Source organism: Drosophila grimshawi, unplaced genomic scaffold (genome assembly GCF_018153295.1).
Source record: "Drosophila grimshawi isolate 15287-2541.00 unplaced genomic scaffold, ASM1815329v1 contig_311, whole genome shotgun sequence".
Lineage (NCBI taxonomy): Eukaryota > Metazoa > Arthropoda > Insecta > Diptera > Drosophilidae > Drosophila > Drosophila grimshawi.
Window position 1 is genome coordinate 27,341,742 of NW_025063098.1, and position 18,400 is coordinate 27,360,141.

The 18,400-nt window shown below is 39.3% G+C and overlaps 2 protein-coding genes across 6 annotated transcripts; one reads left to right on the top strand and one right to left on the bottom strand.

Annotated features, from left to right (window-relative positions):
• Window positions 1–5,292: 5,292 nt before the first annotated feature.
• On the bottom strand, window positions 5,293–18,315 carry LOC6569620 (protein RUFY3). Of its 3 annotated transcripts, XM_032741639.1 has the most exons (6): window positions 17,881–18,315; window positions 10,485–10,918; window positions 10,149–10,402; window positions 9,659–10,085; window positions 6,934–7,031; window positions 5,293–6,115 (listed from the first exon to the last, which is right to left on the bottom strand). In XM_032741639.1, the coding sequence occupies exons 1-6, from the start codon at window positions 18,188–18,190 to the stop codon at window positions 5,482–5,484; spliced, it is 2,157 nt and encodes a 718-aa protein (XP_032597530.1). In that variant the 5' UTR covers window positions 18,191–18,315; the 3' UTR covers window positions 5,293–5,481. The 3 variants fall into 3 exon arrangements, with proteins under 3 accessions (XP_032597530.1, XP_032597531.1, XP_032597532.1); XM_032741640.1 differs by lacking the exons at window positions 5,293–6,115; window positions 6,934–7,031 and adding an exon at window positions 7,985–8,720 and having other exon boundaries at window positions 17,881–18,273; XM_032741641.2 differs by lacking the exons at window positions 5,293–6,115; window positions 6,934–7,031; window positions 17,881–18,315 and adding exons at window positions 7,985–8,720; window positions 16,424–16,980.
• LOC6569621 lies at window positions 11,686–15,191 on the top strand. 3 transcript variants are annotated; one of them, XM_032741636.1, is made up of 6 exons: window positions 11,686–13,787; window positions 14,124–14,506; window positions 14,578–14,659; window positions 14,745–14,870; window positions 14,921–15,051; window positions 15,111–15,191. In XM_032741636.1, the coding sequence occupies exons 1-6, from the start codon at window positions 11,717–11,719 to the stop codon at window positions 15,153–15,155; spliced, it is 2,838 nt and encodes a 945-aa protein (XP_032597527.1). In that variant the 5' UTR covers window positions 11,686–11,716; the 3' UTR covers window positions 15,156–15,191. The 3 variants fall into 3 exon arrangements, with proteins under 3 accessions (XP_032597527.1, XP_032597528.1, XP_001996116.2); XM_032741637.1 differs by having other exon boundaries at window positions 14,927–15,051; XM_001996080.2 differs by lacking the exons at window positions 14,921–15,051; window positions 15,111–15,191 and having other exon boundaries at window positions 14,717–14,809.
• Window positions 18,316–18,400: the final 85 nt, after the last annotated feature.

Consider the following 18,400-nt stretch of genomic DNA (forward strand, 5'->3'; position numbering starts at 1 on the left):
CAGCATTTAAAAAAGAATCAATTCAATGCAATACACGTGCATAATTACAACTTTGTGTAGTTAAACTTGATCATGAGTTTAGTTCATAATGTTGTCCGTTGTCTTTGGCAAAGATCACAGAGTGTAGTAAGACAAATAACCAAGTAGCCAAGTTAGTTAGGTTGGCTTGAATGGTGAATGCAAAGTGCTGCGCAAAGCGAGAGATCATTGCTACTTTACTTGCCGCATGCTGTTGGCCATGTTTCTTTGCTTTTGATGACTCCGACGTAGAAGATGCGACTCAAGTGCTCAAGTGAGGAGCAGCCGGTTGAGGGTTATAATGAACTGCTTCTGATTCAGCAGCCGAGACAGTGACAGATGCTTCCCCTCGTACAAGAGAGGGGAAGGGAGGGGGGTAGAGAGCAGACGGCTCGAGCGGGTTTGGGGCACTTACTGAAACGGTGACGGAGACGGAGTCGGAGATTGAGATTGAGAATGAGAGACAGACAAAAGAAAAGTGCCTTAAAATGTTGACAAATATTTGCCGTGCATTGGCCGCAAAATTATTTGATCAAGACCACCGAAATATTAAGTTGTATACAAAGATCTCTTTTTGTGTGTGTGTACGTGTGTATGTGTGTGTATTTGCGTGTGCGGCCACTGTATGTACACTTGGAGAAATAAACACTGTCATACATTAAGGAAGAGATATATATAGAAAAATGTTGTTTGTATTTAATTGAAAATACTATTTTATTTATATCTTTAAGGAATATCGATATTATCATAAGCGTTGTCTGGCTTATGATGTGCGACAACCTCTTCGAAACCTTATATCATTGAGGAATTTCGACATTGTTCAATAATAAATAACTAAAGAATCAACTGAAATTTGAATTCCATTCTCTGATCTTGGATTTTCGAGGCCTTACATCTAGGATCTAGGATTTTCGACCTTGATCAGCAAAATAAAATAAAAAGAATGTTTAGAGTATTAAGAAGCTTGGCAAACAAAAACTACTTGAAAAATAAATACATACAAAATGCATGACATTTTTTTGCCGAGTGTAGAGAGATCAAAAATTGTACAAAATTAAAAATGAAACTTGAAGACACGCGGCTAATGAGATTTCCTTGCGTCATTGCCTCATTCATTCATTCCGAATTGCGATTTGTTTGTTTTATGTTTTTTCCTACTCTTTTATTATTGTTGTTGCTGTTGCTTTTGTTGTTGTTGTTGATGTTATTGTTGTTGTTGCTTTTGTTGTGCGTTGCGTAGTTGAACTTGTGTTTTATGTTTAGCGTCCAAAGACAATATTTGAGCAATCATCGAAGACGCGCCAAGAGGATGAACATTGTCTCTATTTTCGAAAGATCTTTCGTCGGGTACAGCCACCCAAAGAGCAGCTAAAGATAGCACACAACCACACACCTCCTCGCTACTATGAGCCCCTCCACTACCCTCTCCCTTCTACGTCCATTTCCTTGCGAGCTTTCCATTTGGAGAACTGTCAGTGGCAGGCATTGGAAACAAAGCGAGGACGCAGCCACTCCAAAGTGGACAGGGGGCGAGAAAAAAGTTAATTTAATTTCAAGTGTGTGCAACAATTGTCGGTCCTGCGCTTATCCTTTTCAGCCAAACCCCCTCCCAACGCCCACCAACACCCCATCCACCCCATCCATGCGCCTGCTTCTATGTTTGGTTTGGTTTATTTTACTTTATTATTATTTTTTTTTTTTGTCTTCTGCATATTGTTTTACAAGCAGCTTTCTTTAGTTGGCGACTTGTGAACAATCTTCGACTTATCTTTGACATCAAGAAAATCTCATTAAATAACTTCCGGCGCTTTCAAGTCCTGTGAAAGTCCTTGCCAGCCAGCCAGCCACCCAGGGAACCAGCCAGGGAGCCAGCCAGCATATCCTGCGACTAGAAAGCTTCGCTTCGCTACAAGCTGAAACTTTGAACTCTTGTTCTGTTCTCATGTATTTCGTGTTTCGTCGTTCATCCAGCCATGAAATTACATTTTCTCATCATATACGAGTAGTCTAGGGAAGGTCGAGGAGATGGGAGGGAGGCTGGTAGATGTATAAGAATAGGAAACGCTTTTTTTCTGGGAGTCAGAAGCCATTTTTCGTCTTCCACGTACCCAGAATGGAACAGAATACTTCGTTTTGCTGTAGATTCAAGGAAACGTGAAAATGTTGTTAAAAGTTCACAGAAACTTTTGTGTTCATTTTCTTTACTTTTTTTTTTGGGTTTTCTCTTGCGATATTGTTAGCTGTTCACAGAGTTTCTTGTTAGTTGTTAGATTTTTCTGGGTGTCATATGCAGATCTGATATGCGGAAAAGCGAAAACAGTTGAATAATATGCACAAACTATTCAGAAGACTCTGATTTATTAACTGAATTGACTGAATTTGAAATGAACATGAATTTAAATTGTTAAAATACTTGTAACTAAAAATCTAACATTTTGTTTGTTATCGTTTTATTAAAAATTGTAATTATTGTATTAATTTTTAACGACTTAAAAATCTCATGAAAACTATTTTAAAAAAATCACTTTGATATAAATTATAAAATAAAACTATGAATGTAAAATAAGTGCCATTTTTTGATATCATTTTATTTTGTATTAAAATTATATATTTTTTTAAATAAATATGGCATATTTAATAAGGCATATTTAATCAAGCAAATAAGAATCAAACAACTGTAAATTAACGAATTTCGTGGAAATGTTGACAAAAAAACATTGTATTTCACTTCCAATTTCACTTTGGAAAACAAGAATCGCAACTGAAAACTTAGGGTTTCATTGCAAAATTATAGAAAACCTAAAATTTGAAAATAGAGAAACAATTGTATTTAAGTTGCTGGCATATTGCAATCAGTTAACACAGTTTATTGTTCGGTTTTTGGATATTCAGATCTGATAAGATAAGAAATTGAAGAACAATAAACTATTTATATATATTCTTTCCCATTAACGTGTTTATTTGTAATTGTAATCGAATTATTGCCAAATGCCAGTGTATAGTATCAATATCATTTGTGTCATTTGACACACGCCAAAAGCATTCCTTGCCAGAGGAGCCCAGCTCAAATCCACTGCGAATAATCAATCGTCAGCAGGAAGCTCTGATTTCAAACAATTGTCGTGACACATAAATGGCTCAAGCAGCAAACACACACGCACACACACACACAGGCATGCATTAATACAATATTGCGAATTCCGGCACAGCATCATCTGACACCCTTGACGCAAACGAGACCATTTACAAGGATCGTTAGCCGAGCAGTCCGATGAGATTATGATGCTCGTAATTTGAGCTGGCCACATTTGCCCAAAACAAGGTCACACAACAGTCTCTATCGGCAGCTCGCTGCTGACTTTCGATGTGACACGCTCGAATTCTGGATTTGTTAATTCATATAATAACATAATAATTTTTTAATAACAATCAGGCATATCTGAAGGAGGCAACGCCCTTCAGCTCGGCGCTCGCTACTCTCAGAACCATTGTTTGGGCACAAACACTGTTTCCGATTTCGTTGAGCGGGTAGTACACTGCGAGAAATATTTCGTAATAAAACTAAATCATACTAGAGACCGGAACGATATATTCAAAATGAGCATACATAATCTTTGATCGAAAACGTAATAAATTTAAAATTTGAAAGTAAATTAATAAAAAATGAAAACTATTGTTAATGCATATTGAAATTAATATTTAGGAACGAAACAAAAAATTTTTTTAAATTCATTTGTAACAACAAATAACATTTGTTGCATGGATTGGGGAAAACACAGAAAAAAACACAACCAGACTTAAAAACCAGACTTAAATGCGTGCGAAAATATTATTCATAAGCCAGGAACCTCAAAAAGTTGTTATTTGTGATTGAAATATGAGACCGACTCGAGGTTTTAATATCAATTTCCTTTCTCGATTTATATTTATTTACCTTGTAGGTTTTGTACTTAAATTAAATCATGCTCGATATAAGATCAAAAAACTTCACTTTAGTAATTTCATTTTGTGCGTTTTAAGTAATTGTATTTTTCTCTCTGTGTACTCCAGCCCACTCTGGGCAACTGCTCTTCAAGCCACCCTCCCCCTGGCCAACCCCGTTCGTTATCTAACCCTCAGTTATGGCACCAAACATTTTAAACGCCCCTTTGACAGGGCGTTGAGGCAACTGTTATTAGTTGAAATCTGCACATATGCCTGTCTGTCTGCATTGGGACAAGGGCGCGTGGTTCCCAGCCAAATATCGGGTTTATATTCAACTCACTCTCTCTATCTCTCTACTTCTCTCTCTCTCTCCCTGTCTCCCTCTGCCTGGTGTTATGGTAATGACAACTTTCAAAACTGCCGCTGGCCGTATTTATAAAGTTTTTTTTTTTGGGCTGCCAGCTGTGAATTTTATTTGATTTAATTAAAAAACTACGTCTTTGGTATTACATAATGGCCGACAATTTGACAGCCATTTATGCGTCCTAGTTGTAGTTTTGTGTCTACTTGAGGCCTGGCTCAAGTATACATAAATGTATATAAATATAATAGGGATGAGTGTGTGTCGGTTGATAAGATAACAGTTGAGTGCCAAATTAGTTTTATAAAATTATTTAATTAGAAGAAGCTTTTGGGGAGAAGTCTACATATATTAATTAATAAATGATAACTCTCATAACTATTATTGAACTATGTTGCTGTATAAGCTGAAACTTATGGGTCTATATGAACTAGGTCTGTTAATTGGTCTCTTAGCCTTATGAATTATAGTTATCAAGGTGGTCTTCCAGGAAGATGGAAGAGAGGGAAGTGAAAGATCAGCCCAGAAGAGACAAGGCTTTCACAATTTTAAATTTAGAATACTTTTTTGATGGCTGTATGGTCTGTACAGAAAAGAAAATTGTTTTAGGGTATGTTATGTAAGAATATGAATGTTCCACGAAAGTCCACATATGTTTTATTTCGAGATCTTTAAGGATATGTCCTTATCTCGAAGATACACTTAAATTTCATTTATATGCTTAACATTCAAATATTGCCGCCATTTTGTAGGGCTGCATTTGCTTCAGCATCACAAATCTATCGATAAGCGATACGTCACAAAAAAATACCAGCAAAGTGTAACCATGCATTGGGCCACCCATCTGCTGTTAAGTTAACAGTTACAGTGTTATTTTAACAGCTCGTAGAAATGCGCAGCAGTTGAAATTTAAAAATAAAATCGCCCGAAAATTATTTCCTTTTATATTTATTAATAAGGCTTCATTCAATTCAAATTATAGGAATATAAAAATATATTTATTATATAATGTATAAGCACACGCCCAGTCAAATGGAAATAGTATGAGGGCACAGCTACGTAAATGTCATGAAATATATGACGCTGAACAATATGTGTTTATAACAATCAATTATGTAAATAACTACAAACATACTATGAATACACTTTATATTTATATATATTAGCATAGTTGCTGATCATTTACCAGTGGAAGCATAGCACGCATTGCATACCCGCACCGGTCGACCCGGCAGCCCCTGAGCATTGAGCAGGGGCAGCGAATTCTCCGAGCAGGATTTGCAAAAGATTTCGCCACAACTGCGACAATGATGCTTGCGACGGGTCAAATTGAATTCCCGGGTGCAGGCAGTGCAATGTGTGGCTATCGAATCGGGCGCCCAAATGCCCGGACTGCTCACTGGCTCCGGCATTGTTTGCAAAGATTGCGATGAACCGGAGATCAGCTGTTGCTGACGTCGCTCATTGTCCTGGAACTCGGAGATCTTCAGCTTACTCATACTCAACTGTATGCCCAGCTCCTCGAGCGTCGTCTGCGCCTCCGACCATTGAGTGCGCGCTTTTTCCAGATCCAACTTTAGCTTGTCGTTCTTCTGCTTCTCCTCGTTGAGCTCTTTGACACACGCTTGTAGTGTCGCAATCTTCTCCTTCAGCTTCAGCTCCTTCTCCTGCAAGGACACGCGCCACTCGCGCTCAATGCGCGTCTCCGCCTCCGCCCGCGCAGCTCGCTCCTCGCTGGCACTCACTTGGCTGGACATCGTTTGTGACGTGTTCTTCAATATCTCGCCCAAATTGCTCTTATCACTAGTCCATCTGTGGAAAGGCAAACATGTTTTTATTTAGGGGCGTTGAAAATGATTATTACTCTTAATGTGTGTATATTTAATTATTATCACACAGTTTTTAATCTCAAAAGCTCCGTAAAAGTAATGTTAATAAATAAATAATAAATATTTGCTTTAGTTTATTGCCTTTAAAAAGAATTTGAGCTGTAAAATCTATTTATCATTAGTTCGATCAATCTATCATCATATCTACCTATCTATTAACCTTGATAAATTAAAATTTATTTGCATGAGCAATATTTGAAAATATTTATATAGACATAAAAAAAAAAAATTCATAACATTTAACCCATATTAAAAAGATTCAAAACCTTCTTAGACATTGATCGTTTAGCTGATCTTGTTTATACAATAAACGATCGATTGTCTTAAGAAAGATTTTCGACTCAAAGAGTAAAGATTGATTTTCTATTTCAAAAATAGTCAAAAATCGATAAATGCAACTATTATCTTAACATTTAGTAAATCTCTACTCTTTTACTGAATCTGAAAATCAGAGTCTAAAACTATCTTGAAAATTTGAATATAACCCAATCAATTATTATTTTGTACATAGAGCATTTTCTAAAGTTTTTATTTAACTCTCCAGGTTTTTTGGAAAAGTAATTTAAATACCTTTCAATCGTATGAATTAAGAACATGTTTCGTGCAGATATCCGTAAAAGGCTGGATTAATAGTGATTTGGGCTATTGTTTAGAAACCTTAAAAATCGACGCAAATCTCTCAAAGTACAAAAACACCCAAATATCATAATTATCTCAATTTGTACTTAACAGCGATCTTACTTTTTCTCTAATTGTTCAATTGTGCTGGCCATATCTTCCTTTTGGCATTCTAACTTGCTCATTAGCTCCGTTTTGTGTGTCAGCGATGCTTTGCAATCCTGTCAAAAAAGATACAAATACAAGAATCTTTTGAACGAGCTGTTTTAACAACAATGATCACAGATCTTGGGTTAGTCCGAAATGAAAGACTCGAGTTGAGATAAGTTTTATTTCTTTGGTTTGGTTTTGAGATATATATATATATATATATATATATATATATATATATATATATATGTGTATATAAGGGACTACATCCTTTAGCATGTATAGATACATAGATACATACATATTTATATAATTACATTGTTAGTATTTTAACTAGTTTTTTTTAAGTATATGGCATAAGTATAAATTAGATTTTATACCGATCAAGCAAGTTGAGAGTACGATACGCGTTTCGAGTGTCATAGATCTGTAATATAATATATAAATCATCTCTTTACACATAATGATGTAATACTTTATTTTGGGGGGGATTATCGGGCAAGAATTCAGCTAACAGCTTATAATTTTGAGAATCTTCAACAAATTTCTGTAGCTATACGAGTACTATATGTATATATATATTGCTATAACATGTGACTTTGGTTCTCTATATATTTATATAGTATTGAAGGCAACGTACATTTAACATCGGTTCTAAAATATATAGATATATATGTTGTTAAGCAGTTGCACTCTGAGTTACAGTTATCTTAACAGCTATGTAGTTAACCGATATGGGAACTTTTTTATATAGTACAGTGGTTGATGCCGGCAAATTTGTATTTTCCGAAATGTTACAAAATGAATACCGTAATTTTCATGAATTTGACTTTAATTTTATTTTAGTGGGAAACATTTTTTGGATTTGCTTTTTAGAGAAGCTTAAAACAGAAATTTCAGTGTTATTTAAATTTTAAATTTATTTGATTTATATTTAAAGATTTATTTAGTAAAAATCCAATTTAAAATGTGCTGCAAATTAGAATATTTAAAAAATATTATATTCAAATAAATTTTTGTTGTAAATAAAATTTGACTTTGACAAATTGTTTGCTTACTAAAATGAAATCTAATCCGTAAGCGTTTTTATTAACGAGCTACCACTGTACTTATAAGGTTATTTTTAGTGCCCACAGATCCATTCTAGACACCAATAATCATCTAGCACAAATAATATTGTGTATTCAATTAACACAAGTAAATGCCGTCTTAACAGTTTAATAAAACTAAATGACTTAATGATTTTATCCTGACGCATCCTGTTCGCTGGACAAAGCGTAATCGCTACGTGAACCATCTCCGCCGCCCTTGAAATGATGCGTTACAGCAGCCGCAGCCTCGGCCAGTTCATCATTCAAAGATTTGGCGGATGTGGGCGTCTTGAGTGCTGCTCCCTCCTCTGGCTGCAGCTGGAGTGGATTCGGAGCTGCTGCTGTACCCGGCGACTTGCGATAGTTGTTGGGATTGAAGGGGGGAATACCATCCATTTTGAGATGCAGCCGCTTCATGGGCGGTCCAGTGTCCTGTTTCTGCTTCTTTGTCATTGCCTCAAACTTTTGCAGATTCTGCTGGCGTCGCGTATTCGGTGAACGATCCCCGCCGCCTCCGCCTCCGCTCATCTGGGCATGCTGCTGATGGTGCTCGTGGAGCTTGTTGTCGTATTTCTTTTCTAGCGATTGTAAAATGTTACCAATTTGTGAGGCTTTCGTTTGCAAACGAGAGACCATCTCGCCCTTCTGTGTGAGTTCATCTTCACATTCCTAAATTTCAAATTTCAAACGAGTGGGGGGAGTAGTAGTAGGAGTTATCTTTTAGATTTTATCTCTCTTTCAACAGCTTGATTAAGGCCATATTTGCGTTTACGAGGAATGGTGAATTTTTGAGTCGAATTAAATGCAACCAAGGACAAAGAAATAAACCAAATGACTGACGATGAAATGAGTGGCTTGATGAATGTGAGCAGATGAGTTTGGATTTTGATTCAGTGTCGTTCATTAGGTGTTTGTGTTAGTGTTTTCTTTTTCAATTTGGGTGCAGAGTTGGACGCGGACTATGTGGTCGTATTTTGAAATAGAAATAGTTGGAATGCTCTAGTCGAGAGTGCTCGAGAGGCAGATACACTGAATCCAGCATTTAAAAACATTTGAACTAAAAGACATTCGGATAGTTGTGAGTTCTACGTTTCTTTTTTCATCTTATGATCAATTTATCTTTGATTAAATTTTGACTGTTAACCAATTGTTACTAAAGTGATTTTATTGCAATCAAAAATCGATTTGTATCGATATTAGCAAAACTGTGATCTGTCGCAGAGAGCCAGACAAATATAACTAAATCGTCTCGCTTTTGAAACTGATGATGAATATATATACTTTATGTGGTCGGAAATGCTTTCTCTGCTTAATAAATATTATTGCAGAGATTCATCTTATCATCTTCCTAGGTTTAATTGAGTTCTGGGGATAGAGATCCCAAAAGGTGACATCAACAGACAACAGACAAAGTGTGTAATTTTTAGCTTGCGAGTCATGTTTTTGACATCTGTTAACAAATCCCAACAACAATCAGAATATTAATATGTCTGTTTAATTCTACTCTAAAGCTGGTAATAGGGAACTGTTAGATCCTTCCGATATTCACAGTCCGCGTCCATCTCTAATTTGGGTGTGTATTTGTTGTGTCTTGTGGCAATACGCACCTGCAGCTTGCGATACATTTCGAGATTGATTTGTTTGATGTCGTCGAGTTGGCGTCTCAGTGAGATAATCGTATCCTGTTTCTCATGGATGTCCTTCTCGAGCAGCTTCATAGCCATATCCGATTCCGCCTTGAGCGACACCTGCAGCTTGAGCTCTTTGTCCAACTCAGCGCTACGTTTTCGCTCCTCCATAAGCTCGGAGCTTAAGCCATCAGTTTTGTCCTTGTCCTTGTCTTTATCCTTGTCACTGGCGCTGCCCGTGGAGCTGTTGTCGGAATGGGTCTGTTGGCGGGCGGATTGTCGCATCGCCTGATTCTCGGCTTGGAGAGCCAGCAGACTATTGCGAGCGATGGCCAGATCCTCTTTCATCAGAGCATTGGTGGTGGTCAAGGACTCAACCTTGGCCTGCAGATTGCCAACAGTGGCGCTGTGAAAAACGAATGAAGCTTGAATCGGAATTCACTTTTTACGGTTTTTACGCTCGACGCACTTCAAATGCCGATTGAGCTCCTCAATGTAGTTCTTCTGATCCAGCACAGCAATCATGTTGCCCTGTCCGGTGGCATCCATTGAAGCTGCTTGGGCCGACGATTCCTCATTGGCCTCATCAGCATTCCGGGAACTGGAGCGTAAATAGAGCGAAAAATCGATGACTCCCTGCTGGGAATCGAGATCCTCTTCCTTCACGCACAAATTGCAATCGATGACATTCAGGCCAACGAGAATGCCCATAATGACAACAATCTAGAATCGGATGTGGGGGGGATAATCACTTGTTAATGAAGAAGATGCCCAGTTGAGATGGAGATTGAGCTGGAACACACACCTCATCGCTCATCATGAGAGCCTGTGGCTCATAGTAGTCGTACAAGGAGTCCTCGCGATGTTCGATCAGCGCCTGCAGATAGTCCGACAGCTTCTTCTGCATCAGCGCAATCCTCAGCCAGGCCCGGGCACGCCCAATGTGGGTGCGCACCGTGGGCAAATCCCTCACACTGGCCGTTATATCCTGCGCCTCGGGACAATAGTTCTCGACACTCTGCAACAGATCCCAGAGTTCCTTGCGCGGTCCCAGTAGACCCTTCTTTGGTCTCAGGCCATGGCCGAGCACATGCTCGATGACGATAAAGAAATGCTGCAGCGGCAAATGATCCGAGTCGAGCATGCGTCCATATCGCAACGATTGCTCCAACAGCTCCTTGACAACCAGTTTGCATATATTCACCAAATTACTCCGTTCAATCTCCGCCGTGTCACGTGCTGCAATTGAGAAGCGATTGGTTCCCAGTTGGAGTGTTAGTTTTTTGGAGCGCATCCTCGACAGCATTTTTTTGTTATTGGATGCAACTACTCAATGTAAACGTCGTTTTTATTATTGTTGTGGTTCTTGTTGTTGTTATGATCTTTGCTTGCAAAACTGTGTGCACAAAGAATTGTGTGTAAAGAACTTCCAGTGAAAATCTGAAAAGGAATCAACTAACTCCTTCTTGCCAGGTGGGAAATGCCCAGCTAGGTCAAGCTCTAATATGAGACCCATATCAGAAAAGATTAGTTTTTCGCAGCTCGGAAAAGATCTAATAAGATTGAATATTTGAATGTATTCAAACAAATACAAAATCCTACAGTTAAAAAGTGGTTGTTTTGGAAATAATTTGAAGATATAAGAAAACATTTTTCTTAAAATTAGTAAGGCTTGTCCTAAGTCCTGTGATCTTCTCTATATTTTAGAAATATTTTCTATGATTAAGAAATACATTTCTCAAAACTAGAAATGCAAATCCTGACTCATCTTCAATTTTAGAAATTAACTGTCTGAATAACAAGGTGAGGAACCATTGGCGATTATCCTCAGGCTCTAACAAAGACCTCACATAAGAAATGAGTACAATAAATACCAAATCCCATAAGACACTTGATTATTTGTAATAGCAATCGAGTATTTTACAGGAGTCTCTGACATTATAGACAGATATCGATCTGGAAATTTGAAAGTGTTCCCATCAACCTAGCTTTTAACTTCAAAAACAATGCGACAATTAAATAAGAAATAGATGTATTATGAACATTTATGTGCTGTTCTCGTTGCTGTTGTTCCTGGCGCCCGGCGGTTGCCCCATCTATAGCATCGATCTGTCGACGCTGGAGGTGCCCAATGACTTTCAGAACGAGCTGACGCTGCAATCGATGCTCAGCTCCGAGTTGCATCAATATCGCAACAAGCTAAATGCCAATACCAATGACGAAGAGGTCTCGTCCATGCAACATTTTCAGCAGGCACGCGATCTGGACGAGGATCGGGAGCAACAACAGGACGAGGATCCGTTCGAGCGTGCCGAACTGCTGCGCAGCATTGAGGATCGCATTAAGGCCACATATTATGCGGCTGCCTCGCCCGAGGAGACCAAACAGGGCGAACTCAATGGCGATGGGGAGCCAACGTCGCGAGATCAGACGAAAATCAAACCCGAAAATTGCCCCAACGAGGAGGCCACCTTTCTGGGCACCAATCTCTTTGGTAGCTATCCAAAGCGTTGCTTCTCCACCGAGGATATTGCATTGTTGTCCGCTCGCAAGGATTTCGAACTGCTGCTGCCCAAATCGTATCCACAGAGTCTCGTCACCGATGAAGTCATCCATACGCTGATGAAGTACTTCAATAGCGTTAATCATGTCGTGAGAAAGATGTCCGATTTGGAGACACGACGTCTGCTGCAAAGGGCCTTCTATGATGCATTGGGTGGATATTTGCGTTATTATCTGGTGCCGGTGGCACAAGTCTCCTATTATGCGGGTCGTCTCAATCTGTGCACAGTGCAACGTTTGGTGGCATTGTATCGCCAATGTCAACTGGTGCTCAACACCAATGGCAATGGCTGGAAATTGCCCGAATCCGATATCCTAGCTCAGCTGAAGAATGTGCGCATCAAACCCATTCATCTCAATGAGTCGAGCTGTGTCGAGAAAGATGCCTCGAGTTGTGCTCTCTTGGATCACAACTGTTTGAATGGTGCCGCCGATAATGATGAGATGATGATTGTGCCGCTGCCGCACTTGGAGCCGGAGGATAGCTCGAATTTTTTGACCAACATATTTTTGCCATTTAAAAATCGGCGCATTTACAATCTACGTTCGCCGGAGTCCGCCTTCATTCTGGTCAAATTCTTCAAGACGTTGAGCAACTGTTATCGTTTTCAGGGCATGAGTCAAAAGATCTACAATCAGAAGCTGCGCACCTGGATTAGAGAGAATGTCCAGTTGCATTATAGGGATGAGATGTTCTATCCTGGCCTGGGTGGCATTCTACAGATCTATGAGGCCCTGATTCTGCCCAATAAAAGGAAATTAACACATTCGCCGTCGGACGAAGAGGTGCCGGAACAGGAGACCGTGTGCAAAACTGAGAGTAATGATTATGATTTGTTACCCGAAGACATGAGTATGACCGGGAATAGGGATCAGGGTCCGAAGCTTGGCCCCAAAGACACTAAAAACAAAGACAAGAACAAGAACAAGGACAAAGACAAGGACAAAGACAAGGACAAAGATATGGACAAGCTCAAGGAGAAGAACGATAAGAAACAAGAATCCAAAGAATCCTCGTTGCCACGTAAGCATAGTCGTTCAGCCAAAGACAATGAAAACGAAACCGAAGCCGACACTTTGCTAGATGAGAGTGACAATAATCAAGGAGCAGAGGATGCAAGTCCAGATAATAGTGGAATGTATGCGGGATATGCAGCGGCCATTTTGGGTATAATCTTTTTCCTATTATTATTGATCATCTGCTGTTGTCTGTACTGTAGCAAAAAGCAGAAGAAAACGGTCAAAACGGTCGCCAAATCGACTGATTCCAATGAAAAGCAATACAGTTCGGAGAAAACTGTAAGCGAACCAGCGCCAGTGCCGAAAGTAATCCCCGAACCGGACAGAAGCTGCTGGAACACTCTGTTCCACAGTCGCAGAGTCAATAAGAAATCAACATTCAGAGCCGAGGCACAAATGAAATCTAACAAATATGAGAGCACGAAAAGTCCGGGCATTAGCCTCGTAGGCAGCAATCCGAGCCAGCGGTTGAGCGGCCCCGTCGGCTTCAATGATGTGGAGAAGCTGCTGCCACGCAAAAAAACTGGTAAGTTTGAGCAAATATCTCGCTGACTGAGTGATTGATAAGAAAACATAAACCAACCACTAACAATTGGTATGATCACTTTAAACTTTAGGTGACAAGTATCTGAAGATATATACAAAATATTAGCTAGTGATAAATATAACCTCGCTTGATCTCATTCTGCCACTGAAGATATACTTAAAATATTAAACTAAAATGAGTCTTAAGATATCCAAAAAAATATATATAAGCTTGTATTAAAAATGAAGTATTCAATCTAAACTTAAGATAACAAACATTTAAGTGCTTCTGAAGATATTTTAAAAATATTAACTAGTGATAAATATGACCAACTAGATGGCAAGTATGAAAATGTGTCTGAAGATACGATGACATCGACCTCATCGCTGGGGTATCAATTCAAGAGGAAGTTCATACCCATAAGGATGGGTCGAGAGAAGCGCGAGGAGTACTATAGAAAAGCCGAGAAAAATCGAGCACAGGCACTCGGCAAACAACAATCGACCAGCACGGAACCACGAGATAAAAACAGAGATCGGGAACAGAAACATCAGCAGCAGCCAGCAGAGGGTAGAACAGATGGGCGACAGCGTGCAAAAGATCGGGAGTCGGAAGCCAAAGAGCGTGCAAAAGAAAAGAATAAGAAGGCTGCTAAGCATAAGAGGCAGGAGGGCGGTCTGTCCCCGAGTCAGGAGAGGGAACGGCACAGGGAGACGGAGGTAAGTGTGCAGAATGCAATCCACTCAAATTGACACAATCTATCCCAAATATATTAATATTTCCAAAACAGGAACAGAACAGAAGTAGAACTAACGCGAGCAGCGATTGCAGAATGCATGAAAAATATGTGGCTGGGGAAGGGCAATGTTCAGGTGTGTAGCAAATGCACTCGGTGGCAATGTACTCAAGTCCAAAATCTTTGTTTGCAGCTTTCTAAAACCAAACTCACAATTACAGGCAAAAACAATGCAAGTGAATCAAGCGTTTTGATCAGCATAGAACCAAAAGCGCAAACAATTAATCGGGTCAATCCTGCAAGTGTAATGTGTGAAGAAGAAGTGGATAGGGAAGGGAAGAATTCAGGTGTGTAGCAAACACTTAAATTGCATCTTTGTTTAACTGACAAATTATAGATGTAGGTAAACCAAATGGCATCGAATCATCAGTTTTGATATGCATAGAACCCGAGTCGCCGAATGACAATCAGCAGGCAGTTAAATCACAGCCCTTATCCTCAACTGCCTCGTCAAGTGGGGTCTGTGCGGTTAGTTGACTGTAATATAATCTATATCCTATTTGATTCTAATATTATCTAATCTAAAGACATCGAAATCGAGTTGGGTAACCTACGATGATGACAGCAAGTGAACATCATTTTCCTGTTGATTTATTTTATCATTTGCATTGTTTTTCTTCCTTTTTTGTAAGAAATATATTTAATAAAGTTCAGTGTACGTTTAAGATGACAGCGTCTGCCCTAATCTGATATAAGCCTGGACAACAAGTCGCCACTCGACACAAGAAACTGGCCCAGACAAAGCTGATGAGTGCAAAGCAAGAGTGTAATATAACAATTATAATAATAATAATGCTAAAGCATGCCAAATTAAGATTATCTAAGATTACCACGCTTATGCTATGCCAATTTTCAACCAGCTGAATGAGAGCAGAATTTTTCTCAATTACAAAAAAAAAAGAAAAGTCGCAACCAAAAGCTTAAAAAAAAAAAATACTAACAAAAAATTCGCCAAAGAATATAGTCAGAAATCAAAACCAACAGATTGGTAATATAAAATCGAATTGACATAGTTATAAAATGGCGCATAACTGTTGAGTTTGGCTTGAACAACCAATTATTTCTATGAAAGCTGTATGATATAGTAGACCGATCTTGTTGTTCTCATATCCTCATGCAAGGAGATTGTCTTTTGTTAAACAACTTAAGTATTTGATACAAGAATTTAAATATCGAACTATTTTTACTGAAAGAGCAATATAATATAGGGATTTCAATGATTTTTTGATCAAATGTGAGGAGCATAGTTATATGTATATTGGGTAAATTTGCTTCGGATATTTTGTTAAACAAAAAAAAGTTTTTTACACAAGATCTCGACTTTCAACTATTCATTCCTATGACAGCTATATGATATAGTAATTCGATCCAACCGGTATTGCCAACATTGCCAAATCGACTCATGCTAATCAAGAATACATATGATTTGCGGTGTCAGAGATATCTCCCTTAATCTCCCAAAATTCTTTGAAAAATTACAATTTGTTAATAATAATAAATTAAAGTGTATAAAAAGGTGTTGAAACTGAAGCAAAAGATTTTCAAACAAAAACATAAATTTGATCTTTCGAGACACTTAATAAACTGTTAATTAAGGCGCAGCCAACTTAGCGCGCCCATTATAACTGTATTGTTGACGTTGCCAGATCGTCGAAAGAAACAAAAATCAAAAGTTTATAGCATAAGAGTGGCAGTTACATTTTTAGATGCGAATAACGAGTGCAAGGCAAAACAAAACCAAATAAAACACGCATGAAAATTAAAAGAAGGTTTTAGATATAAAGAGAGAGAGAGAGAGTGAGAAAGAAAAGAGGCAAGAGGCAAGTGGCAAGCAACGTACAGAGATGCGACCAATCAGCAAGCGTGCCACCGATGAGGCCGACATTTTTGTGCTGCTGCTGTGACGCCGCTGTTGTTGCTGCTGCTGCTGCTGCAGCTGCTGCTGTTGCAAGTGCATTTGAGCCGACAACGTCGCACAGACGACGCCCGATAAGATTTTCAATTGCCATAATACCGTTATCCTCGAGTGTGCCGCTGCCCGAGGCAAGTCCCGCATAACGCTTGCCACTGTTGCGCTGCCCAAACTGATGAACTGCGGCACGTTGCTGCATATAGTTGTTGCCACCACCAGCAGCAGATGAACTTGTAGCACTTGCAACATTTAACATTGCTGCGCCGCCGCCCACTGTCTTTGGCCCGTTGGCCACATCGATGTCCTGCAACTCCTTGAGGCACAACCATTCACCATCGACAGACACACGAAAGTTGCACAGATAAATTGTGTCCTGAACACCGCCGGCGAGTTCCTCGCTGTTGCTGCTGTTGTTGGCATGCATTGCTTTTGGCAGCGCAATTGTGTTGCTGTTGCTGTACGGCGGCAATTGCTGTTGCGGCGCAGTTGCAATTGTTGCTGTTTTTGTTGCTGCTGCTGTGGGTGCTGCTGTTGCTATTGATGCTGTTGTTGTTGTTGCTACTGCAGCTGCTATTGTTGTTGTTGTTGTTGCTGCTGCTGCTGGTGTTGTTGCCATTGCTTGTTGGGGTGGATTTTGGCCCTTTTGTGCTTTTGCTGCCTTTGTTGTTGTTGCTGCTGCTGTCATTGCATTTGATGACGTCGTTTTGGCTTTTACTGTTTTTCCTGCTCCTGTTGTTGTTGTTGCTGGCGTTGGTGTTTTAATGACGCTTTTTCTCGAGCTGCTTGCATTAAGCAAAAGCTTCGATTTACTGGCCATATTGTTGTTGTTGTTGTTATTGTTATTAGTGTTGGTAAACGTGCTCAGCTTGGTTTTCTTTGCATCCTCCACTAAACCACGCATTGTGACTCACTTCCTTTTTTAATTGATAAAAATAGATAATCCGAAAAAGGCATTAATAGCAGCACTTCCACAGTGCAAAAAAAACACAACATACGTGTAAAAGAAAATATTTCTTTTTGTTTCCTTCAATTTGCAACTGCACCTGCTTGTTGTTTGTTAGCCGATGCACTGTGCTAAATGTTTAATTGCAATTTCAACAGCAAAATAATGGTAATAAGAGATGAAGAAATGTGCTGAATAATTTAAAATATTACGCCGAGCTGTTATCCTGTTGTCGCGTTGAGTAAGACTGAAGCAGGAAAAGCTTTCTGCTATTGATTTGTCAAGCACACTTTTGGCAGCGCAGCTTTTGCAAAAGCTTTTATTTGCGCTAGGGTGGCTCACGCGATACCTTTTGCACACACTTTATTTGCACTAACAATTAGACTTTTTTCTTTATAAACTAAATATATATAAAAATAGTTATAGGTTCACAAAAACTCACCGGGCTTTTTGCGTTTGGGTATGGCGGTGCCAATGACTGTTGCCACCGTTTGTGGCGCCTCGGGATATGTGGTTGTGCCATCGATAACTTCGGAGGCAGCTGCAGCGGCAGCCGCATTCGAGAATTGCGTTGAAATCTGATTGAAAATGTGCGTGGAGATATTTTCGGTGAGTCGAAATGTGCTGCGCAGGCGATTAAAAGACGAATTTGGCGCAGGCGTTGATGCAGTTGATGTTGATGCTGGCGTTGGTGTTGATGGCGACGAATCGTCGCTTCTGTCATGGCGCACCAACAGATCGTCCGTACTCATTGCAAGCGGCACTAACTAAACATGCACACACACCCACACACACAAAATACACTTCAATAATCAAACTTTATTGCACGAATTGTGATAAAAAACATAAACAAAGCCTCGACACAAAACACAGAAAACAACTGAAACAGCTGTTGCATGCAATCTGAAAGCAGTGTGACCAATAATTATAGTAACAACTTCTTGTTATCGATATATCGCGTG